A 25,540-nucleotide genomic window follows, 5' to 3' on the forward strand; every position below is an offset into this window, starting at 1 on the left:
TTAGACTTTCAGGCTTTCACATTTAACCTTCTGTTTACATGTCCGACAACTATGCAAACCATCTGATTATTGTATCCACCTCATTAAAAGCATAAGCTAGAACCTTGTAATTGCTTAACTTTATTAATTATACCCCAACAATAAGCGGTTTTATTTTTAAAAAAGATAATCACATTTTCATCTTTGATAATTTCAGCCAAAGTTGTATGCATGTATAAATGTATGCACACATATCTGTGTATTTCCCTGGTTGTTGTAAAACAATTACAAAATGATAAAAGTATGCTGGAGGGAACATAATTCACTCTTGTGACCAGATAAATAATATTACACCAAGGGAGGGTTAAATTGGGAAGAAAAGATACAAACTGTTTTAAACTGGTACTTCACTTAAATGCAGAATTAGCAATTAACTCAAGTTTTTGCCATCTTAGAATTTAGAAAGGACCAATATCCAGAGGGAATGAAGAAACTAATTTATTCAGATGCAAAATCCAAATCTTTCTTTTAGTGGGAAAAATCATTAAAAAGTTAATAAATCGAATCAACCAGTTTGCAACTAAAACATAATTTGAGGTATCCATGTTTGCATAAAGTTTCATATCTGCAAAGTAATGTTTGCATAGGTTACTTATTAAAAATAGTTTTATAATTTCCCCCAGAGAGAAAAGCAATTAAAATTTTATAGATTTGCAACTAACCCCCCCAAATCTTTATTCAGCTGGGGACAAACACATTTAAAACCAAGAAGCTAAATAATACTCAAACAAACTAAATCCACTTAAAGTACCTATGATTATGCAAAAGACTGATGTTACTGCGGTTCTAATTATACGTAAAGAGTGTATTTGAAAATTTAGCATGCTAGAGATATTTTATTGCCCTTGTTTTGAGAGGGGTGGGTGTAACTATTGCATTGCTGTTACCTGATTCAGCTGGATTTTACCAAAACTCATTGTGTTGTCAGCCTGATTCTCAGAACTGAGCTGGATTGGTGCAATTGGGGAGTGCAGATACCTGGTCCCACAGTTACTGTGGTTACATCAGTGCTTCTTTGATCTATATACTAGGGCTACACTTTGAATGATGCTCGGATGGGAAGATCAATGTAAACAAATAGGAGAGGGCAGGAAGAACAAAGGTGACATCTGACAAGGACGTGGACCTAATCTCACCTGTGTAAAAAGAGATCACAGAATCATAGAATAGCAGAGTTGGAAGAGGCCTACAAGGCCATCGAGTCCAACCCCCTGCTTAATGCAGGAATCCACCCTAAAGCATCCCTGACAGATGGTTGTCCAGCTGCCTTTTGAATGACTCTAGTGTGGGAGAGCCCACAATCTCCCTAGGTAACTGATTCCATTGTTGTACTGCTCTAACAGTCAGGAAGTTTTTCCTGATGTCCAGCTGGAATCTGGCTTCCTTTAACTTGAGCCCATTATGGGGAAAGCTAAGGTAGCTCTGAATCACCTGACTCTACCACACCAATGATAATGGCTGGAGCTACAGACCAAAAACTGAAATAAAATGAACCGCCCAGAGAGCTTTGGCTATTGGGCGGTATAAAAATGTAATAAATAAATAAATAAATAAATAAATAAATAAATAAATAAAATGGTGTGTGTGTGTCATTAAAATAAGTATCCGGGGAATTCTAAAGGAAGCCAAAAAAATTGATAAAATTAGTAAAATGTTTTGGATAGCAGGGGAGGGAATTCCCCCTCTTCCATCACACTTCTGAAGTCACCAGGTTTTGTCTGAAGGTTTCTACTCAAGAAAATTTTGGGGGACATCAAAGAGTCAATAGGACTGGAAAAATTAGCCAGGATGGTTTAGTAAACCCTTAGTACAGACGTGTTAGGTTTGCCACGAGGTATCACCAAATGATGTCCTTGTAGCTAGTGATTCTTGACCTAGTCATAATATTTACCAGATGGACTGATGGCATCATGTTGCGACTGTCCATGCTCTGAGTCACTTATGGGTGGCAAGGCAGAGAGCCATGAATAATGGCAGTGAGCCGTGTTGCAAATAGTTTTTAGGTGTCCCCATTGAAACAGGTATCACTTGTCATAGAGAAGCCACTTTTGGCAACAGTCCCAAGTTGAGTATGAGATATGCAAGGATGTGTGGAGCCAGCCTCCCCAGAGTGATGAAGTTAGGGGATAGTTTCCCATTCCTGCAATTTAAAGTGTGTGTGTGTGTGTGTGTGTGTGTGTGTGTGTGTGTGTGTGTGTGTCTGCATATGCAGGAAACTCTCCCCAGCAAGCAGATAGTTTTGAATAATTTCATGTGGAGTAGGGACCTTCTGTTTTTTATGCTTCTAAGGCCATGGCTAGACCTGCCGATATCCTGGGGATTGCCCCTGGATCATCCCTGTGTGTCCACATGATGCACAGGGGATTCTGGAAGCAGGGAGAGATGATCCCTCCCTTGCCTCGGGATATCAGCATAGCCTTTAATCCCGCTTTTCCCTGTGGTCTCGGGATGATCGTGAGACTGCAGGACACGTGGCTGGGCATCATGGATTTGTCCTGGCTTCTTTTGAGTAACCACGCACGGGGTGCAGAGCTCCTAAGGAGCACTTTGCCCATCACGGGTGGGTTGTGGTGGTGGGAGCAGGTGGGTGGGTGGGGTGTAAAAAACAAATAAAACACTTACCTTTTGTGCTTGAGCACTCCTTCCACTTTAAAAAACAAAACAAAATGGCGGCCGTGACATCTTCCTCCTCCCGGGACATCACACACCGCGTGCAGACAGAGGGGGAGATCTCGCGATCCTTCCCCCTCTGCCGCGCTGGACCACTAGGTCTAGCCATGGCCATAGTCTCTGAAAAGGAATTCTAAGTGTTCTCTCTCCAAATGCAGTTAATGGCAAAAAGGTGTGTCGGGGGGGGGGACAGCTGCTTTAGCATGGGGGCAGTACAAAAAAAGCTGTTGTAGGGCTAACTTAGACGTCTCCCCATTGTTCTCCTTGCAAATTCAAGCTGGTGAAGAGCTGATACAGCAGAAGGATGTGGCAGAAAAGGAAAATGCAGGGGATTAAATCCCACTTACTATTCTAGAACCCTTACAGGATTATAAAAATGAAGAAAAAACGAAACAGTTTTGAATCCTTCTCTACCCAACCCAGAATCCTACAATTTCAGCTACTTAACCACTCTTTTTGCAGGCCACTTTTTTTTTTAATTGAAAGCTATTCTGTTAAGTTCTTATCGAATGCAAACAACATCCAAACACATCTTTGTTGGCCAAATTAAGATGTACGGCTATTCCCACCATGGAGAAGATTGTGTTGTACCTGCATGCCGTGTAGTGTTAAAGCTGAAGAGCTGATAGACCCATAGGAATGTTGGAGGAATCTGTCCAGGGTATGTGTGCATGTGAAGCCTTTCAGGCGTCTCATAGCTCAATCGCCCAGAATCAATTCAATTTGGGTGAGTTGGGTCAGCTCACAGATTTCTGTTCTATTCCACACCCTCTAAAATCAGCAAGTTATGCAAATTTCAGCTGCTACTTGCATAACTTGGGCAGATTGGGGGTGTAATTAGTGAAATTTGCACAGATGGCAGCCATAAAGTGCTTAGTTATGTGAAAATCGTGGCCAGCTACGTGCTTTGTTTCTGTATCACAATTGCCCCATTCCCACCTCTGGGCATAAACACATTTTTCAGGAAAAGTTCACACATTCCCAAACTTGTGTTTGCTTTTTTTAAAATAATAATAACTTCAATATATATGCACTTAAAGTATTATTTTTTAAAATGCTTTTTCACACTCTAGTCAATGCGGGCAAGGTATTGTATTACTTATACAATATTACTTGTATTACTATACCAAAGCTCTCTGGGCAGTTCTGAAATGTACACTTTTCCGAGTGTGCAATTCCAAAAATGCATATATATCTTCGGTGCCCACTGTCAAGAAATGCATCCCGAAATGTACACTATTTGTTTACCAATCATAAACAAAAATGGGGGCAAGGTGGACCGAGTTTTGAGGTGGAACTCAGATAACTGCAAAGAGCTTGAGCCTTGCTGACTCTTCCATCCCTCCTTCACAGTGCCTAGATGGGACATTGCCTGGGTAGACCACGTAGGCCACCTTGAAGTAAATCAATTGGTTCAGAAATGGTCCAGAAACTTCAGCTGGTCCAAAACAGGGCAGCAAGACTGTTAACGAGGAAATGGGCAATGTGATTGTGTTATGCCAGCTGCACTGGCTGCCAGTCCATGTCCAGGCCTGATTCAGTCATAGGCGTGCGCAAGGGATATGCCAGGTGTGCCCAGGCACACCCTGATGTCTCAAGCAATAAGTGCTGAATTGAGGGGGGACACTGAGTAGGGATACAGAGGGGGATGATGACACAGCAAGAATGGTCCTCCAGCTACTCTGCTGCCACAGTCCCTGACAGCGTGCCAGTAGAAGGAGTGAAAAAATTGCTCTGCAGGGAGCCTCTCTGCCAGTAGCCATGCATCAAAGAGGCCAGGAGGAGGGACCCCGACAGCTAATATCATCTCGTAAGCCCCTCCCCTGCCTGGTGTCACCACAAAGCCCCACCAATGCTGCGGCTTTAGGAGTGTCTCCCGATTCCCCTCCACCTCCCATGATTAGGCAAGCGAAACATGGTGGTGGATTGCCTAAGGTGTTCGACTGGGAGTTGGGAGATCTGGGTTCTAGTCCCCACTCAGCCATGTAAACCCACTGGATGGCTTTGGACCAGTCACAGACTCTCAGCCAAACCTACCTCACAGGGTGGTTGTTGGGAGGATAAAATGGAGAAGAGGAGGATTATATATGCCACCTTGGGTTCCTTGGAGGAAAAAAAGGTGGGACATAAGTGTAATAAATGAAACAAATAAACACAGAGTAGGGCACCAGTGTCTACAGTGTTTAATTTGAGTATTGAATAAATTTTTAAAAATTCTGGGGGCGTACCCGAACGAAACGTGCTGTGCACGGCTATGTTCAAAGTGCTGGTATTAACATGCAAAGCCCTAAACGGCTTGGGGCCAGGTTATCTGAAGGCCTCCTCCCATATGTACCTGCCCCGACCCTAAGATGGCCCTCAGTGGTCGTTGTCTGGGAACCCCTGCCAAAGGATGTGAGGTGGGTGGCTACTAGGAAGAGGTTGTTGAAAGAAGCTCACCTAACAGCTACCTTGTGCTGTTTCCGCTGCCAGGTGAAGACCTTCCCCCCCCCCTATGCATTTTGGTCTTTTTAGCTCTGTTGTTTTAACTCTGTTATTACATTTTAAATCTTAGCATTGCTGCTGGGTCCTATTGTGATTTGCACTTCTATATCATAGTTTTAAGCTTTTGCATCTTATATTGTATTTTATGATGCGTTTTGTGGTTTTAATTGCTGCGAACCGCCCAGAGAGGCTGTTGGGCAGTATAGAAATGTAATTGCTTAATAAATTAAATGAATAAAATAACTGGGTGGCATTGAAAACAAATTCGAAGGCAAAGCCTTGCTGAGCCCTAGAGACAATTAAGCAGGTCGCAAAAAAAGAAAGGTGATCTGGATTCTGAGCAAGTGGAGAAATGTTTGGAATGTGAATTTGGGTTGGGAGGGGTTAAATCTTGCTAAGTTATTAAGTCCCAAGAGACTCTGGGGAAGTGTGTGGGGGGGGGATAAGCTGCCTTCCCTTTCTATAGGCAAAATGCAAAGAGAGCACAAGCTGCTTTTACAAGGTAATAGTAATTGAAGGGTGCTTTTGAAATGCAGTACAATGGGCGAGGAAGTGCTCTGAAAATCCTACCATTGTGAACAGAGCGTATCTGCTTTTGCACGCTGAAACGTCCCCGAGAATGTAGCACTTTTGTTAGGCAAGGAGAAAATATAACCGTGCAACAAAATGGGATAGTTTCCCACATCTCCGATTCCAAATTTACCTTTTTTTAAAAAAAATAAAAAAAAAATACTGCATTTTTATACCGCCCAATAGCCGAACCACTCCCTGGGTGGTTCACATTATTTATTAATTTGTCTATCTGCTTCAGGCAAAACTCTGATGACGACTCGGAGAACCCTCGCCCCTGATGGTAAGCGATTGCATTTAACCAAACGCATGGGCCTGGTTTTACCAAACAATGTCCAGCCGCCCTCCCCCTCCCCGTGTGCAAGAGCGGGGGATTTGTTGTGAGCCTGGAGGTCTACACAAGAGGAAGGGGGACACTGTACCCTTCAATGATTCAAGGAATGCGCCTGTCATAAAATGGGGAGTCCCACAGCACCCCAAAGCCTTTCCCAACACTGCCATGCATTGCCGGGCCTGCTGCTTGTAGATACATCTGGTTATGCTTTGAAGCCCATCAAAGGTTGTGGTTGTAGCGATTTCATTCTTCATGTCCTCAGAGCCTGTATATGTGAGGTAACGACACTTCGAGGGGTTGGGGAACCCCAAAACAGCTGGAACAGTGCTTCAGCCCTGATGATGACTGATTGGTTGTATCTCTCCAGGGCTTGCTATTTGTGAATTAAGCATTGTGGCTGTCACCCTAGGCCCTGCACAAGTGGAGAGGACAACCCAGAGTAGCTGCTGCAGACCTCTGTACCCGTCCCCTCTTGTGTGGAACCAGTGCTGGCACACCTCTACTGGCTACACCTCGGCTATTCCAAACATGTTCCAATTGGGCTGTGACATTCCCATCTTGCAAGACTTCTCTGTGCTTCCTCTATGAGCATCCAGCACGTTTTTCTTACACTTTTTCCCGAAAGCAGTGTGCACGCCAGGGCCTGAGGGAGAGCAACTTGCCTCATGAACTTAGAGCAGGGGTGTCCAACCTTTTCCCGCCCAAGGGCCAAATTCAATTATGGGCAAGCTGCCGCAGGCTGCAGTTTGACAGTGGGTGGGGCCACGGTCAAAGCAAAAAGGGCAGGCCCAAAATACCAGTGTAGTTTAGCTTAAAGCCCTGACTGCTAGTCACTAAGCCGTAGAAGCGGCCTGTCAGTCTTTTAGAATGGAAAATAACTGTGGAAAAGCTGGGGAAAGAATTTATTGGGATTTATTGATACAAAGCCCAATGCATTTTGACCTGTGTCTTTTTAAAGGCCTTCTTCGGCCTTTGTAAACATTAACAGTACATTTGAAAACATACTATACAGGAACAACACATAGTTATAAAGCTAAATTATATATCAAATTAGTCTTGCGGTTATATTTATATATAATTATACAGGCTCTAGTGGCCATGTGCAATCATCATCATCATCATCTTTTAAAACCTACACATGTACATAGGCCCTTGAGGCAATATGTCGATTCAACTTTATAACAATGTGTTGTTCCTGTATACTATGCTTTTAAATGTACTTTTAATGTTTATAGTGCTGTGAAGAAGGCCTTTGAAAGGACATGGGAAAAACACGTTTGGCTTTGTATCAATAAACCCTTTGCATCCTGAGAAACCAAGGCCACAGCTAGACCTAAGGTTTAACCTGGGATCATCCAGGGTTCGCCCCTGCCTGAGCACTGGATCCCCTGTGTGTCACCTAGATGAACAGGTTTGACCCCTGGACGATCCAGGGATAAACCTTGGGTCTAGCTATGACCCAAGTTTCTCCCTTCTTTTCACCTGACGTGGATGCTTTTCCTCCTTTGGTTTTCGGAAAAGCTTGGAAACCAACCATCCAAACAATAAACTATCAATGGTGGGTGGAAAGGGGGAACTGGGGAAGGAAGCATAGATTGGAATCCCAAGTGGGTCAATTTTGGTCCATGGGCTCTACCCTAGAGGAAGCACAGATGGCCTGGCTGGACATGAATGGGTTGTGATGCTAGTGGTGTAGTACCCTTTGCAGTTGCAGCTTGCCAAGAGAGAGGAGTGTTATAACACACTTTTGCAGAACAATTCCACACCCTGTGCGCATGGCGGGTGACCAGTCCCTTTATGAGATCCAGCATCATGCAACCCCTACAACCATTCTTTGTAACTAGACAGATCAAAAGTACGGAGAGACCTGAAGAATATTCACTGAGAACCAAGTCAGGAATCTGAGTTTATTGGGGATCTCTTCTCTTCTTTTCTAAATGACTGTGGGATATTTAGGAACCTTTATTTTAGCATCACCAGCTCACAGAGGGAAGGGGGAAAACAAACTTTTAGCCACCACATGCCAATGACACACCTTTGTGGAAATGAAATGAGATTTACTGAGTTGCACTCCATACAATGGAGTTATCCAAAGTAGGAAACGAAATGAAACAAGACCTAACTCCGGTCGCAGATCAGGCACAAACAGCAGAACTCGAGTGATAAAGACTAAACCAGAACTCGGGGCAGGGGGGAAGAAAGGTTAGCTTGCTTACCTGTCAGACACAGCATGCCTCAGCCAGCTCATGCAAATTGATTTTATTCACCAAACATGTGTGTGTTTCTTCATTACCAGAATAATAAGCACATTGGGAAGGCAATTATGCATGCAGAGCGGTTCAACATTCATATAGAAATAGGTATTCCTTTAAGAAACTGAATCCATGAACAGCACTTTAAAAAAAAAAAGCATTTGCCCCACCATCACATGCTCTTAATTTTTCCATCCAGAGGAACAAGAAACATAAAATTCAGTAACAATGCTTCCTTGACACATTCTCTCCAGCTAGGCCTCCAGTTTTGCCATGTAACTTTGGAACTCCTTGCCCTAGGTGCCATATAACTTGGAACTCCTTGCCCTAGGCAACTTGTGAAGCCTGAGCGTTCTATGGGACTGTAAAGAATTCAAAGACCTTTTGCAAACCAAACCTGTATGTTATTCCTTTTGCCAAAATCGCTGTATTTTTCATTTGGGTTTTTAATTTTTAATTTTATATCATCGTGACTCTTTCACAATAGAATGTTCTGTTCAAACAGGGCTCCAGTATCAGCAGGAGTCATTTCAATGATACTGGACATGATCCTGCTACAGTTAAGCACCTATATTTCCCACTAACTGCAGGGTGAGTGAAAGCTGTGCTTACCTCTCCTATTGAAAGCAATGTGATGTGCAGTGAAATCCCAAGCATGTTAATTCCCAAGATAAGCCATGTTGATTGGGTGACCATATGGAAAGGAGGACTGGGCTCCTGTATCTTTAACAGTTGTATAGAAAAGGGAATTTCAGCAGGTGTCATTTGTATGCATGCAGCACCTGGTGAAATTCCCTCTTCATCACGACAGTTCAAGCTGCAGGAGCCCTGCTCTCTTTCATATCTGGTCACTTTTATATAGCTCCTGCAGCTTTAACTGTTGTGCTGAGAGGGAATTCCACCAGGTGCTGCACGCATACAAATGACACCTGTTGAAATTCCCTTTCCTATACAACTGTTAAAGATACAGGAGCCCTGTCCTCCTTTCCATATGGTCACCCTACCCTTTGAGCTCAAGGGGGAATACTACCTAGTAAGGTTGCTGCAATTTTGTGCATACTTAATTGGGACTTATACACTCCATGGAACATACTTCTGAATAAAGATTTTAAAAGATTGTGCTTCTACCATCTTATTCTATGCATGCTTACTGCAAAACAAGTCCCTGTTTAATGAGGGCTTGTTTCCACTTAGGTGTATATAGGATTGTAGCTTTAGGGTGCAATCCTATATGTGTCTACTTAGAAGTAAGTCACACTCAGTTCAATGGTGTTCACTCCCAGATAAGCGATTGCAAAGCTCTTGTTTGTTTTGATGAAGATGATGATGGTGCCTGTGCACAAGGCATCTCTTGAAATTCTCCACCCTACATGTAGTCAGAGATTCTGGACATTTCACTGAATTTCTCCACTCAGCAGGAGAATGAGAAACATTCTGAAAATTTCTCTGAAGGAAAAAGAAAGTGTTCTTGGGATTTTAGGCACTGTTGCTGCTTTAAAAACATAAGTGTGGTGGTGACTTATTGTTGTTAGCCTAATTCAGTTTCCATGTGGAAGAAAATCTGAGGTAGTAACTGTTGGAATAGATGAATGCATACTTTAAAAATTGAGTCATTTTTAACATCTGTGTTTAAGATGGAATTTGGGTATTCAGTGTATTTTATTGGTACTGGGTGTTTGTGCGTGTGTGTGTTTAATGGCTGATCACTAGCCTTGAAGCTTTGGGCAGAGCTAGATTTGAAATGTGAATTAAAACAGAAAACCAAATTCCAGAGGTCTTGGCAGATTTTAAAAGGAGGTTTTATTGGGATGTGAGTTAAGTGTTTTTGCTGCTAATCCTGAAAACAGTGGCACACACAAGCCACGATTCCAAGGACTGGTTCTGAACACCCAAGGGAGCTATAGGCTTCTGTTTCCGACCAAGGGCCATGTATCAAACACCTTTTTGTACTGAAACCGGTTTTGAAAAGCAGTTTTGCATCTGAGGCTCCATCTCCTTGATCTCCTCCAAGTCCCAGCTTGAAACTCACCTTGCCTTGTTTCTATTGCTGAGTATGAGCTGCTGCTCAAACAGGAAAAGTGCACATTTGAATGCCCTTTTTTTTTTAAAGTGCACACCCAACTCTGTACTTTACCCTACCCTAAACTGTGAAAGTGTGTATTCCCCACCCCAAATGTGTATTTTTGAAGAGTGTGTTTTCCAACAAACCTATTTTGCAAAAATGATTGCCTCTTGTAGGGATGGGAGGGTTCCCCTGCGTCCTGTACACACTCTGCTCACTGGGTTCCTGCCAGTTGCCTGACTCCGGCATGTACGTGGAGCGAGCTGCTAGATGTTCTGTCGGCGCCTGGTGAGGTTCCCACCTTTTTGTTTGGTTTTTGTCCACCAGCTGCAATTCACGCAAATTCATGGCTGGGGATATCTATGGAAATTGCAATTTGCACGAACTTCTGGCCATCAGTAGTGCAATTTACCTAAAAAACTGCAGGCATAAAGGATCATTTACGCTGGCAACTTTGAACAAATTATGCTATTTAAAGTTGTGATTTTGCACAAATCACAATTTCTGTAAACGTTCCCAGTGGTAGATTTGTGCAAAGTGGGATTTGCACAAATAATTTTAAAAGCAGGAAATTCTGAGTGTGTGCTGAGTTGAGCCAGCTCAGAGATGGCCTTGTAGGCCCCTTCCAACTCTGCTATTCTATGATTCTATAGAGGCCTTCAAGAGGCAGCTGGACAAGCATCTTTCGGGGATGCTTTAGGGTGGATTCCTGCATTGAGCAGGGGGTTGGACTCGATGGCCTTGTAGGCCCCTTCCAACTCTGCTAGTCTATGATTCTATGATCCACAAGCTGTTGTCTCAGGGAGCGAGCTGGCAAAATCTCACTGAGCTCAACCCCCAAAATGGATTCCTTCAGCTTCCCTAATTGCAAGCATAGGAACCTGTGAGATTTGCCCCCCAAAAGTGACCACGTTAATGTTTAGGATGCAAACAGGGCATGTTCTGGTCAAAACCAAAACAAAACAAAATCCTCATATGTTCTTAGGAATGGGTGTCTGTTGCTTGAAGAGTAACCCCTCCCCCAACCCCAACCCCCCGAAAAACATGTATTTACCCAAAGTTCCTTTTAAGATCTTGGCCAATGGTTGCAATTGTCAAAGCTGAACTTGATTAATTCCTGGCCCATTGCCTTCAATGAAACTTAATTATGGCTAATATTTGTTGGCGTGTACCCTACTGATCAGCATCTAACGATATACTTAAGGTGATAATGTGGACCTGCCCAAGTCCAGTGGAGACTTTTATGCCCTCATAAAGTTATGACTGTGCATGTCCAGACTTCCATAGTTGACCCATGGCACGCCACGCTAGTTACATGATTTAAACCAGAAGAAAACTTAGAAGCGCTTATGCTTTCAAAAAGAAAGTCAAAGGAGAAGAAATTTTGAAGAAATTCTCATAGGTTGGGGTTGGGTTTCTTGTGCTTGCCTTACATAGGAAGTGGGTGAGGAGTGAGCATAAGTGTCCTAGTTTTCATTGTACAATCACCTCTCTGGCATCCTCCTCAGCTTTATACACTTCAATTAAAGCCCAAGGGAAGAGACCAAGGCCGGATCTACACTACTGCTTTAAAGTGCTTTATAACAGTTTTTTAGCGCTTTAAAGCAGTTAAAGCGCTTTATAACTGTTATAAAGCGCTTTAAAGCAGTAGTGTAGATCCGTCCCAAGTAGTAATTCCTCCCATAGGGTCTTTTCAGATCAGGAAGTGCAGGCAGCCTGGGAGGTGAACAGTGATTAGGCAATCCCAAAACACCACTCTATATTTATTCTCCTAAGGTTGAAACAGAAAATGGGAGCCCCTTTCTTGGGAGAAGAACAATTTTGGGAAATTGGAGGACTAATTTTGGCTCACTTGAGCTAGAGACAACACTACCCCTTTCACATCTTGAGAAGGGCGCAAAATGGGGACCAGCGTGTTGTCATTAGGGATGATGGAGGAATCCATTTTGGGTGTGGAGATTGGTGGGTTGTTGTTCTTTTCTTTTTGGCCACCTTGGCCCCTAGATGCCAGCTCGTGAATCCCTGAGCTGATTCAACTTGGTACACACTGAGTTGGGACATCTCCCATTTTCCTGCTTTTGGAGTGGGGTGTGTGTGTTATGCAAGTCCTGATTTATGCAAAATTGCAGATAGGAACATTTAGGGAAATTGCAATTCATGCAAAATCATGGTGATAAATAGCTCAATTTGTGCCGAATTGCAAGCATAAATCATCCTTTATGCCAGGCATTTTTAGTCATATTGCACTATTCATGGTCACAGTTGTGTGCAAATTTCAATTTCCCTGAATATTCCCAGCTGTGAATTTGCACAAATTGCAACTCATGGACAGAGAGAGAGAAAGAGAGAGAGAGAGAGGTATGCAAGCTCTCGCTGGGTAGGGCTTGCCCAACATGTATGCCAGGGTCACACAACTGGTGACAGAAGACTGATGAGCAGAGTGCAAACACGACTTCGGGAGCTCATTCATTCCATTCGCAGTGCCTAAAAGACCATATATATATATATGAGCTGTGCTACAGCCCTGCCAATGGTGAGCCGTACCTGTGAGTAACTGTTGAGGATTTCTCCTCTTCTGAAAAAAAATCAGTAAAATTCCCCCCCGCCATTTCTTTGTCCAAAAATAGGGTGGAGAATTCCATTATTTGCAAGGTGTGGATGTCTCTACTTGCTGGTTAAACTTTTTGCATTCTTCTACAAGAGCCCAAACTTATTTGGATCTTATGTGTTTTTTTAATCCTTACTGACTTCAGTCAGGGTTTAGCATGGATTGGACTACAACTCCCATAGACCCCAACCAACTAAATGAGGTGTTGGGAGTTGTAGGTCAACATATCGGGAGAGAGCCAGGTTAGGGAAGGCATAGGGAGCATTGGAGATCCATTTGTATCAGTCTGCCCCTACAAAGATAATAACAAAGACCCTACAAAGACCCTCTCCTAGATAATAATAATAATAATAATAATAATAATAATAATAATAATAATAATGTTTATCTGTGACTATACAGAAACCTTCCCAACCAGGTTCTGTGCAGATGTTTTGGACATCAACTCCCATCAGCCTCAGCCAGCATGGCCAACGGTCAGGAATTCTGGAAGTTGTAGCCCAAAGCATCTGGAAGGCACCATGCTGGAGATGTTTGCTGCACAGTTGTCTATGGTGTAAGGTGAGCAGCTACTCTTTCTATTAACGGCTCTTCATGGATGATGACCCTATGGTCTTAAAGACGATAACTATGTGCAGAGCAGGAAAACAGCTTTGTGTCGTTAAACCGAGGCAGATTTCAAGGTCTCTAAGAACGGTAATCTCCAAGTGAAGTGTCTATTCAGCAGTAAATTACATCTTACCTGTCACTGTAGGCAGCTGCGGTGGCTGTGGTGGGCTGTGCATACCGGTAGGCAGCATAACCACCCTGAAACACAAACATGCCCTAATCAGATTTGAAATACAGACAGCATTTAGGGGGGGAAACAACAAGAACTGAACGCCCCACATAATTAGCCACAATTAGTTGGTTTATGATTTTCATGTTCTGCTACGGAGATTCGCAAATGGTGTCACTGTTAATGACAGCATCGGAAACTGGCTTGTACATTAGCTGAATGAGCTGATAGACATGAATAACTGCTCACATAATATCAGAGGATGTGATCATGGAGGCATTACGTACAAAGCAATCCTATTCAGGTCCACTCAGAATCATTAAGTCCCACTGAGTTAATCAGGACTTATTCCCAAGTGTGCATATAGGATCGTTGCATGGAACGTTGCATGGAATTCACAGCCACAGAATGTGGAGATATGTTCACAGGATGGGTTAGGTATGTTCACAGAGGAGGGAGATGAAAGCCGACATGAAATGGAACCTTCATATACTGTTGCAGTCTACCTTTGAGTACTCGCCTTAAGTACCAAAAATGACACTGAAGGCGAGGTATAAATCATCATTACAGGCACTGTATGAAAGACCTGCACTGTTTGCCGATTGCTTCCTGGGCTTTGCCAATTCAAGGTGTTGGTTTTATCTTTAGAGCCCTAAATAGCCCAGGACCTGGCTATCTAGTCCATCTCATAATAACCATTCCAGTTGTTAGGATCTGCAGGAAAAGCTCACAGATGCCCACTTGTTAGCCACACAAGAACAGTCTTGCATCATTCCCAAACTGTGGAATGCACGCTCTCAAGAACTATGATCTCCTTGTTTTTAGAAAGGTGTGTGAAGACACATCATCATTATTATTTTAAAAATAAGCTTTTTAAAATCACATTGTTGTTTTAATGTTGTTGCCATGCCCCCACTGGAGGAAGCCTCCTCTGAGAAGGAGCTAGAGATCTCAGATGGCCCAAACCAAAGAGCCACCCATGGCAGGAAACCTGGGGGAGCCTGAGCCTTCAGGGCAGATGACCGTGGTTCATCCCCATAGGAGCAGGAGAGTTCTGCCTCTGAGCCAGAGGCTGAGTAACCACCTAGTCCCCAAAATAATTGTCAAATGGAAAGCCAGTAGGACTCCCAAGAGGAGGGGTGATCACTTGCAAAGGAAGAACTCCTCAGGAGAAATTGACTATTCATGAGAAGGACTCAGGCCAGAGGGCTCTATTGCACTGCAGCTGAGTCCTGGGTGGGGCTCAAGATAAAAGCCTTCAATGGCAGCTGAGGGGTTGCTGGAAACAATACCATTCTTTCAGATCAAACCTCTGCTGTTTTTTCACTTGGACATCATACTCTGTGCTACTGACCCTGGACTGAGTAACGTATCTGACAGTTTAACTGTGTTTTGTCCTCCGCCTGCTATCCTGATCCCTCTTGCCCAGCCTGACCTCATGCACTTGACTGCTTGCCTGTGCTTCATCCTTTGCCTGCTCTCTTGACCGTTTCTCCTTAACCTGAATCCTGTTAGATGGAAACTTGTGAGCTTGAATGTTTGCTTGCTTTGTTACTCTTTTAGGAGGTAGCTCCTACACTCTGATTCTGCTGCACTCAATGCAGGGCAGTTGAACTGTTTCAGATTGTTGTTGTTGTTGTTGTTGTTATTATTATTATTATTAGGATTTTTTGTTTTAAATTGTTCTACATTGTTGTTGTTGCAAATAAGGTGGTATATACATATTATTAATAAAATTAAACTCCAAGATGCAGCTACCTGCCCACTGATGGAAGCAAACCTGGACATAATGGTCTTAAATGTTTCAGTGTGATTTTTGGTTAAGACAGCAGTGACTCTTTCCATGAGTAGGTTGCACTGGAAACTAGAAATCTGGGGGGTGGGGAACCCACTTGCTTATTAAGCTTACTAAACTAAAATGTGAACGTGTCTTCTGCCTGTACATCCCTTTCCTCCTCCCTTCTCAGCAAAGCATGATAAATCAGAAGATTTACAATGAAAATATTTAGTTAACCATAGAACAAGCCAGGATGTTAAATCATGGATTGAAGTTGGTTTAAGAAGCAAACTTCTTCCAAACCAGCTTCATTGACAATTGTTTCCTGGTTTGGATGCAATGGGAAACAATTATTAATTAAGAGTTTCCTGGCTTATCATAGGATGTCAAGATGGGAGGAGGGATGGCCTGGCCTGGCCTGGCCTGGCATGAAGGCAGAGAGCTTATTAACCGAGATACATATGTCTGACCTGGGCCATGGTGACATTAACAAGACTAGTCCCCATGTATCCCTTAAAGGTACTCTCAGAACTCTTTCTCAAGAATTAGCAATTCAATGGCACTTTAGATTCTTTCCCCCACCTGTCCTTCAGCTTCTAGAGCTACTTGTCAACTCCATCATCAGCCCACAATTCCACCTGTCATGAAGCCCTGCAAGAAGTTTACTCTTAGTTCCATGTTTTCCTTTGCCCCACCTATCTTCAGTGCCACACATCTGTAAAGCATTGTCCCCTTAACCATCTTCTCTATAAAGCTGCCTACTCATTCAGTCAGAACCTGACTGAAGTGGGCTGATCTTATCCCTGGTTCAGGGTCCGCCTCCCTCCTCTTCTCCCCACCATTGTAGACTCGGAACGCCTTTTGTGAAATCTATTCATCTCACCATCTCTCAGCCTGTTGAGGCTTAATGCCTCCTTGGATTTCATGTTGAGCTCTACCGAACCTAAGAAGCTGCCTGATATTGGGCAAAGATCTTGGTCCTCCTAGCTCAGTATTGCCTCTACACTGATAGGCAGTGGTGTCTCTCCCAGGTCTCCTAAGAGAAAAATTTCCCAGCCCTAACACTTGAGGTGTTAGAGCTTGAACCTGGGAAGGTGTACATGCCAAGGATATACTCTACCAGGCTAGCTCTAGCTGTGGCACCTCCCTTTTGGGAGGACTCCTTGCACTTGGATGAGCTGTGTATTCAATTCCTTTTATTACAGTCAAAAGACCAATAAAACATATAAAAACACATAATAAATATTTAAAATACATGAAATTAAAACAAAGTATGATTGCATGAGCCTCCTTAAAGTTCTGTGCTAGAAGCAAAGGAAAGTCCTGCCACAATAACTGATCTGGTAAGGATTGCGTGATTAAGAAATTTAGCGACTTGTTCGGTGGTATGCTTATCTTGAGCCTGTAAAAGGACCGACATAAGGGTCACGGATGATCGTCCAGGTAATCGTTGCGTGAAAGGATGGATAAGGGCTTTTCTTGCCTCCTGATAGAAGCTGCAGTTGAATCATACGTGGGAGATAGATTCCACCTCCTCGTTGTTACAGGGGCAGCATCTATCTGATAGTGGGACTTTCCCAAATCCGCCCTCCATTACCCTAGAAGGCATAGCATTAAGCCTTGCTATGGAAAATGCCCTCCTATATTTGGGTATAGCTAACCAGCTTAAATACAGAGGTACACTATTTTGGTCGTGATCCCATAGCCCCAAGGCATATGGGGAACATGGGCCCTGTGGAGCTTGCTGTAGTTGAATGAGCTGTGTAGAATTGAACATTTCACTACTGGTAGGTCTTGTCTTGTTGTTCTCATTGTGTTACAACTATAGCAGAAGGTCCATTGTTTTCTGGACTTTTACCCTCCTGGTACATTAGTATCTTCTATATGTCTTCTACGTGTCTATACCCTTGCCGCCTTCTTCTTTTTTTCATTCCAGGCCCTGCTCTTGGGCTATTAACCACAGTTCTTGGAACTTGGAAGCAATGCTAGTGTCTGAAAAGAGGACCTTTTGCATGCCAGGGATTGAACCTTGGACCTTTCAGGCACATCCTGGTTGCCATGAACAAACTGCATGCTAGGGAATGCTAGAATCATAGAATAGTAGAGTTGGGAGGGGACTATAAGGCCATTGAGACCAACCCCCTGCTCAGTGCAGGAATCCACCTTAAATTATACCTGACAGATGGCTGTCCAACTGTATCTTGAAGGCCTCCAGCTTGGGAGAGTCCATGATCTCCTTAGGTAATTGGTTCCATTGTCGTAGTGCTCTAACAGTTAGGACATTTTTCCTGATGTACAGCTGGAATCTGGCTTCCTTCTAACTTGAGCCCATTATTCTGTGTCCTAGACTCTGAGATGATCAAGAAGAGATCCTGGCCCTCCTCTGTGTGTCAACCTTTCATGTTCTTGAAGTGTAACTGACAGTTTCATTCTGTCTTACACTTGAATTGTTATAGATTTAAGTTCTTTGTGATACTCAATATTTATAATGTTGTGAATGTTCATAATTTCTCATCAAAAATGAACTGAAACAAAACTTCTGCCCATCTGCACCAGTAAAAATTCAATTGGCACATTTATTTCCATCATGGCAAGGACCATGATGCCCTGGCCTGGCATATACAGTAGCTGCTAAAGATTATGATTCCATCTGTAAAAAAAGAGAGGAGGCCAACCCTGTTTAAGCACTAATAGGGTTGAAAAGACAGAGATTCAAAGCCAGTCTTTTAAGAACTAAAGGCTCAAAGCCTTGGACCAGTATGGCTAAATCTATCAGTTTTGATTTCTCCCACATTTTTTTTTTAAAAATAAAAAAAATAGGTAAGTTAGTTTTGTCTCCGGTATGGAGGAGGACTTTGCCAATTTTGGCAAACTGTCATCAAAGACAAACAAACAAAATCCTCACCCATCCCTAATGCACACAGCCTGTTAGCACCTGCTTGGCATCTCCTGTCAGTGTGTATTGATTTCCACCCAGAAATCAATAGATGACCATGCAATTTGAATCCAAGATCTTTTTTTCGGGGGGGGGGGGGAGGGTACCCTTTCCAAGGCAACATTATAAACCAAGGTAAGTTCTTTGTTTATGAATCCTAGTTTGTTTGAAAGCTACAAACCAGCATTCTGGATTTGGGTAAGGTTAGGTCTTTGATTATGAATCCTAGTTCGTTTGAAAGCTACAAACCAGCATTCTGGATTTGGGTATCACTAGTACACAGCTTGCTCAGCGTAATCCAAGAACCGCTGGAATACTCTTCTGTGTAAATGTGGCCAAGGTTAGTATGTAGCCAGTGAAAGAGTCTGAGAGTAGAGGACATGAATGTGGTTTAGGAAGCTACATTGTTTTTGTTGGGATGGATACTATTTTGAAGACTAGCAACATGCTAATTCTAAATATGTTCTTTAATATGGAAGTCATTTCTAGCTGATGAAGAGGGTATTAATGCCCTTGCTATGAAGTCACAAACTTTTGCCTCTATATTTACTTATTGAATCCTCTCGCTCTCTTTTTTAATCAACAAGAAAGGCACATGTCATATCTGGGCTGTTCTCAAGTCAGTTGCATAGAGGGAAGAATGAAGATCATCTATATTCATGTCGAGATATTGTAATGGGTGGCTTTAATTTTGGATCTGTTGATTTATGTCATTACATAAATTGTTTTGTAATAATTGATTCTAAATGGAAATTAAGGAAGATGTAGCTATAGAAAAAAGATTAATCGTGTCTGAATGCCTGCCTCCATTTCCATATTCATTGTGAGTGTGTGTAAAGGAGCTATATCAGAGGACATCCACACGTCTCCAGTACAAGGAAACTATATCCCCCCACATCCTGAAATTTCCTATCATCCAGAGAAGAGAACTACAAAAGTGAACTACAATTAGGGCTGCTCAGAGAAATGCATAGAATCCTAGCATAAACACACACACACACACACACACACACACACACACACACACACACACACACACACACATATATATATATATATATATATATATATATATATATATATACTGATATTACTGGATTCTACAATGCTCTGTAACAAAGGATTGCTTTTCCCTGGAATTAATGCTTACTTGTATGTGACAAGTAAACTGTTCAATTAAGCAAGCAGAAGAAAATGCATACACGCATGTGTGCCCCCACATACATACATACACATCCTGGAAAGGAACTGTGTGCATTGATGCATGGATGATCAAACGGTGAAAACAGCCATACTTCCTGCTCAACAGACCATGGTGTTATATCAACCATTTCCAAATGATCCCACAACATGCCAATTAACAGCCAGAACTAGGTCTCCATAGATAACATTTATATCCCAATTCGAATCTGCCCAGCCCAGCCTCCTATGGGATTCAGGAGTGCTCACTGGGAGTGTTTGGGAAGCTAGCATTGATGGAGTCTTCTCCAATTCCTTTCTTTCACTGTCAAAATGAGCATTGAAATTTATGGGATGGAAGATGCTCCTATTCTCTTACTTTAGTGTTCCTTTGTTGGGGGCCCCACCTTTAATATATTGAATCCCAGGTTAATTAGGGAACTTTTAAAAATTAATTGCAGAATTACAGCGTACTCGTTGTTTTTAGTTCTTCCTGTTCCTTTGTCTCCTTTCCCCAGCTGTGATACTGAAGCACACATAGGCATTGATAAAACTTGTAGATAAAATAGATAGATATGGATATGTATTTACATAGAGATTCCTTTGGTGTGGTCCTTTAAAAAGGGCTCTTGTACATTGGGGGACGCGGGAACGCCAGAGAAAAAGAATCTTTATACGATGTAAAGTGGCATTATAGAAAACATGATGGAGAAAGTGGGATCAGAATTCTGAGGCACTCATTGGTCATGTGCCATGTATTCAGTTGTCCACATCTCGATCCTCCCAGAGTGCAGGACATGGAATAACGGGCTCAAGTTAAAGGAAGCCAGATTCCAGCTGGACATCAGGAAAAACTTCCTGACTGTTAGAGCAGTGCGACAATGGAATCAGTTACCTAGGGAAGTTGTGGGCTCTCCCACACTAGAGGTCTTCAAGAGGCAGCTGGACAACCCTCTGTCAGGGATGCTTTAGGGTGGATTCCTGCACTGAGCAGGGGGTTGGACTCGATGGCCTTGTAGGCCCCTTCCAACTCTGCTATTCTATGATTCTATGATTCTACACACTACTAACAATCTGTCCCAGCTATGCACCGCTGCAGGGGAAGACTGGGTATGTTCTAGGAGAGAACCTGTGAGACCCAACAACCCTTGGAAGTACACTGTGTGAACTGGGTGCCCTGCAACAAACAGGGGTCCCATATTTCTAAACATGGAAGGCTCTCATAACTGAGGGTGACAGCCAAGCAGCATTATCCACAGATGATGAAGAAGAATCCATAACAGAGAATGTTCACATCCTCGGTTTTGTTGACTGTCTGCTTGTTCATGAAATAGTTATGGCTCAAGTTATGAAATACTTATCGCTCGTTGGAGCTATCGCTTCAGTTGAGACCTGTCAAGCCACTGCAAAAAGCAGGGGTGCAGTCAAAGTGATGAGAGTGAAAGAGCGCTTAACTCCCCCCCCCCATCTACCATTATATTGGCAAATCCTTCCATAGGGTGCTTTGAACTTGGCTGGGATGTAGCAATGCGTTTCTGGAACCCTGGTTGGTGGAGAAGTGGGCGGAGAACAGGGGAAGGTGAAATTCGTGTCTGCTCGGTGCACCGCGGGTTGAACTCCAGGAGGCTGCCCAACCCTTTTTGGCACGCAGAGCCACCCGCTGTTCCACAGGTGACTGGCAAGAGCTCACGGCTCCTCTTCTTCCTGCTAGCCGGCCCCTGCAGCCTGGAAGGAGAGTGCAAGAGGTGGCAGATGCCACCACAGCCATCACCAAGCAGCCACACCGCCCTGTCCTGGTGCCAGGCAGAAAGCACAGTGGTTGCTCAGCGGTAGCAATAGGATGACAGTGGAGAGGACTGTGCCAGGGTGCTTCCCTCTTCCCTCCCATCCAAGCAATGGGTGGCTGGCAGAGGTGCGGTTGCTGAGCAGTAGCCCCTCATGCTCTCCTTCCTGGCAAAGTGAGCACTGGGGACTCACGGGTGGTGGGGGCCTCTTCCATAAAGCCTGCTTTTATGTAAATGATGGGTGTAAACTAAAGAGGCCCATTCACGCCAAGTTACGGACACCATTTGCGTGAAATCAGCCCCTACGAAAAAAGGCTGAGCTGCCATTTTGTGCCCAGTGGGGGAGAGGGGCCACCGGGTAGGCTCTGAGTTGGGCAAGTGCAGACTCCAGTCCAGGGGGCTGAGCTGGTAGTCATCCGCTGAGCTCAAGCCCCAACCCGACTCCACTGCCATATCTAGTGGAGAAGGCGTGCTATGGAAATATGGCGCAAAGGATGGGGGTGAAGCACTTTCTCTTGTGTTTCTTGCCTCTTCACTTCAAATTCTGCCCCCCCCCTTCCTGGCACCATGCAGTTTTTGGTTGGAGTATTTAAAAAAGTGCCTTTTCCCCCAACTAAACTTTGCATTTCCCCCTAAAGGCTAAAACATGAAAATGTGGAGGGGGATTTATGCGAATGTGCAGTTCTGTGCACCAGGTGCATCCCCATTTTCCTCCCCCAAAATGGAGGAAGACTAGTTTCCCAATAAACGAGAGGAGAAGGCACCATCGAGGGGATGAGAGCCTATATATATACACACACGTACACACACACACACACACACAAACACACACACACACACACACACAGACATACATCTTTCAAATACATGAAGCTATATGGTCCTCAGTCAACCAATGGTTCCTACATTGAGGATTGAATCTAGTTGCTTCTGCAAAACAGCAATTGTTTAGAATGTTTAGGCATTGTTTAGGCATGCACAGAATTGGTAGTGTGTTTTTTTGTTTTGTTTTGCAAATAAGGGAGCTGTCTAGAAGGCTGTAGGATTTTCCCCCCATTGAATCATACAATCATAAAATAGCAGAGTTGGAAGGGTCCTACAAGGCCATTGAGTCCAACCCCCTGCTTAGTGCAGGAATCCACCCTAAAGCAGCCCTGACAGATGATTGTCCAGCTGCCTCTTGAATACCTCTAGTGTGGGAGAGCCCACAACCTCCCTAGGTTAACTGATTCCATTGTCGTACTGCTCTAACAGTCAGGAAGTTTTTCTTGATGTCCTGCTGGAATCTGGCTTCCTTTAACTTGAGCCCGTTATTCCATGTCCTGCACTCTGGGAGGATTGAGAGGAGATCCTGGCCCTCCTCTGCGTGACAACCTTTTAAGTATTTGAAGAGTGCTCTCATGCCTCCCCTCAGTCTTCTCTTCTCCAGGCTAAACCTGCCCAGTTCTTTCAGTCTCTCTTCATAGGGCTTTGTTTCCAGACCTCTGATCATCCTGGTTGCCCTCCTCTGAACACGCTCCAGCTTGTCTGCATCCTTCTTGAATTGTGGAGCCCAGAACTGGACACAGTACTCTAGATGAGGCCTAACCAGGGCCGAATAGAGAGGAACCAGTACCTCACGTGATTTGGAAGCTATACTTCTATTAATGCAGCCCAAAATAGCATTTGCCTTTCTTGCAGCCATATCGCACTGCTGGTACTCTGATCTCGGTTCCCAGAAGACACTCAGCCCTCTTCCTCCCCTGCTGCCTTGTAGGTGCCATGGTTCCCTCTGCATTGGTTCCTTCTCCGCACTTGGGAAAGGAGCTTGGGAAGGGTGGAAAGGGGGCATGTCCAGGGGAAGGGAAGAGACCGAGGAAACTCCTTCATGCACTGCACCACCTCCCCAGTTCCTGCTCCAATGTGCCTTGGACAGATGCACAGTGTCCAGAGCAAGGACATAAGGATCCCCCTGGGCTCTGTCCAACTGCATAGGATAGTTGGTAGCCTCCAAGTTCAATAGGATTGCACCTTAAATCCAATCCCAGCACCCAGCCTCTCTTTTTATGTGTGTAGGAGGTTGTTTCCCAATTTCGATGGGTGAGAAGGCATGGTAGAAGAGAGGCATAGCCATGCACTCCTCCAAAATAACACAGGGCAAGGCAGCATGTTTATTAACTAGGTATAGGAGAATCTCACTCTCACTGTAATTCTCTAAAAATCAAGTTGAAGTTTATTTCAACTAGCTCCCATTTTCATTGTTGACCTGGTTTTCGGCTCATTTGAATGGGAGAATTGGTTATTTAGAACAGGAAAAGCCTGCATTCCTTGGCATTTTTTTAAGAAATGTGCACTTTTCCCCATTGACTAAAGCGTGAAAACGTGCATGTTTAAAACAAAAACAAAAATGCACATTTCACAGTTCCTGTAAAAATAAATACATATGATTCAAACATGATTGCAATTGCAGGATTTTGTAAATATTTCTTGAAAAAAATGCATCACCAGATCACACTTGCATTCGGGATTGTGAACAAGAGACATTCACATGATTTGCAAACATGAACCAAATTCTCGTACATTCCTATTGCTCGCGCAGACATAAACGGAAGGTGGGAGGGATCTACAGCAACTAGCTCCTTACGAACTTATCACTTCTATATCCTTTTTTCTACACTCAAATTTTTGATAAAAAAACAACACACCTATTATAGAACTGCAGAAGTATAGTTCCGCTCCAATCACATGAATGTTGAATAAGTGTAGGTTATGTATTTGCACAGTAAAATGGCCAAAACCATAGTCAGGGAGTCGTGAGGATGGTTTGCTGCATATCCAGTCTTCAACTCAGATAAAAGAAATCCACTCAGGAATAGTTCACACATTTTGGATCCTGACCATCAACTAGAGTCCTTTTGAACAGGACGTTAATATCCACCCCAACCCAAGTGAACTTCTGCCAATTTCATTACCATAGAACAGCTTTCCCTAGCCTGTTGCCTTCCAAATGTTTTATGCTGGAATCAATCATCCCTGTCCACTGGTTACACTGGCTGTGGCAGATGGGAGCTGTAGTCCACCTTGAGGAAAGTTGCTTTAGGTGTAAACCATCCATATGTCTGTTTTATTTCCAAACCATTCCCATGGAGGGAAGCAAAAAGAGCGTTATTAAGGCAAGTGAGCAACATGGTCCAGATGGTTTCCTTAATGGGGAGCTGCAGAAACCATCATTGTTGGTTGTCATTAGTTGTGTTTAAGAGGGATGGGGCTCAGCTCCATATGCCAGCCCTGCCCTCGTCATCCCTAATATGCCTGTGTTGAGTGAAGATGTTTGCAGGGGCCTTCATGTTTGCTTGAATATGAGTAGAAACCTCCATGTGACTGGGAAGCCCCCCATTATCTGGGTTTCCAAATGTATAAAGGGTTCTACTCAACTCATGGAGGCTGTGACTTAGAGGGTGTGGCCCTTTGTGCGAGAATATTAGGACTGGGGCCCATGTGCATATATGCTCTCAGGCATAACATCTGAATAGGACTGTTAAGTCAAGCTATGCTTTGGGTGCCATAAGGGTATCACCAGTACAGGATCTGATGCTAGAATTCCAGGACTGGTGTAGAAATTCTTCATGCTGCAAGCTGGTAAGGCCTGCTGGACCTTGGATTGCTACCAGTTTTAGCCTAAAGCAAACTGTCAATGAGCAAATTTCATGGAAGACACATTCTGCATTTCAGATGGCATCTTCCAGGACATGTTCTGCACATTCCTAGAAATATTCACACTTAACACAAGCATAAAAGGATTGCTTTGTGGATCGAACTATTAGCCATGATTCCTGGATGGGAGCCTTATGCGTATATGGCACAGCTGTGAATATCTGATATTGTGAGCATCTGCTGTCTTCCTGGGCGGTGAGCTCCCAGAAGCATCTGGTTGGAAGCAGAGTGTTGACTAAATGGACTGGGTGTGCCTAATTTCACATGTTTGAACTGACACACAAATCGAAACTAAGTTATCCTTCAAAATTCACATTTCTCCAAATTTTGCAATAGTTCTCCATTTTTTAAAAAAAAAAGTTGCAAAAGGTGTGA

The 25,540-nt window shown here is 43.6% G+C and overlaps 1 protein-coding gene across 19 annotated transcripts in view; it reads right to left on the reverse strand.

The window, feature by feature from the left end:
* RBFOX1 (RNA binding fox-1 homolog 1) overlaps positions 1-25,540 on the reverse strand; it is a 1,470,150-nt gene that overhangs the window by 39,860 nt on the left and 1,404,750 nt on the right. For all 19 annotated transcript variants that reach the window (XM_063143444.1, XM_063143446.1, XM_063143439.1 and 16 more), the window contains one exon: positions 13,762-13,826. In XM_063143444.1, the coding sequence (XP_062999514.1) occupies positions 13,762-13,826 (65 nt within the window). The remainder of the gene's footprint in view (positions 1-13,761; positions 13,827-25,540) is intronic.

Source organism: Elgaria multicarinata, chromosome 17, assembly GCF_023053635.1.
Source record: "Elgaria multicarinata webbii isolate HBS135686 ecotype San Diego chromosome 17, rElgMul1.1.pri, whole genome shotgun sequence".
Lineage (NCBI taxonomy): Eukaryota > Metazoa > Chordata > Lepidosauria > Squamata > Anguidae > Elgaria > Elgaria multicarinata.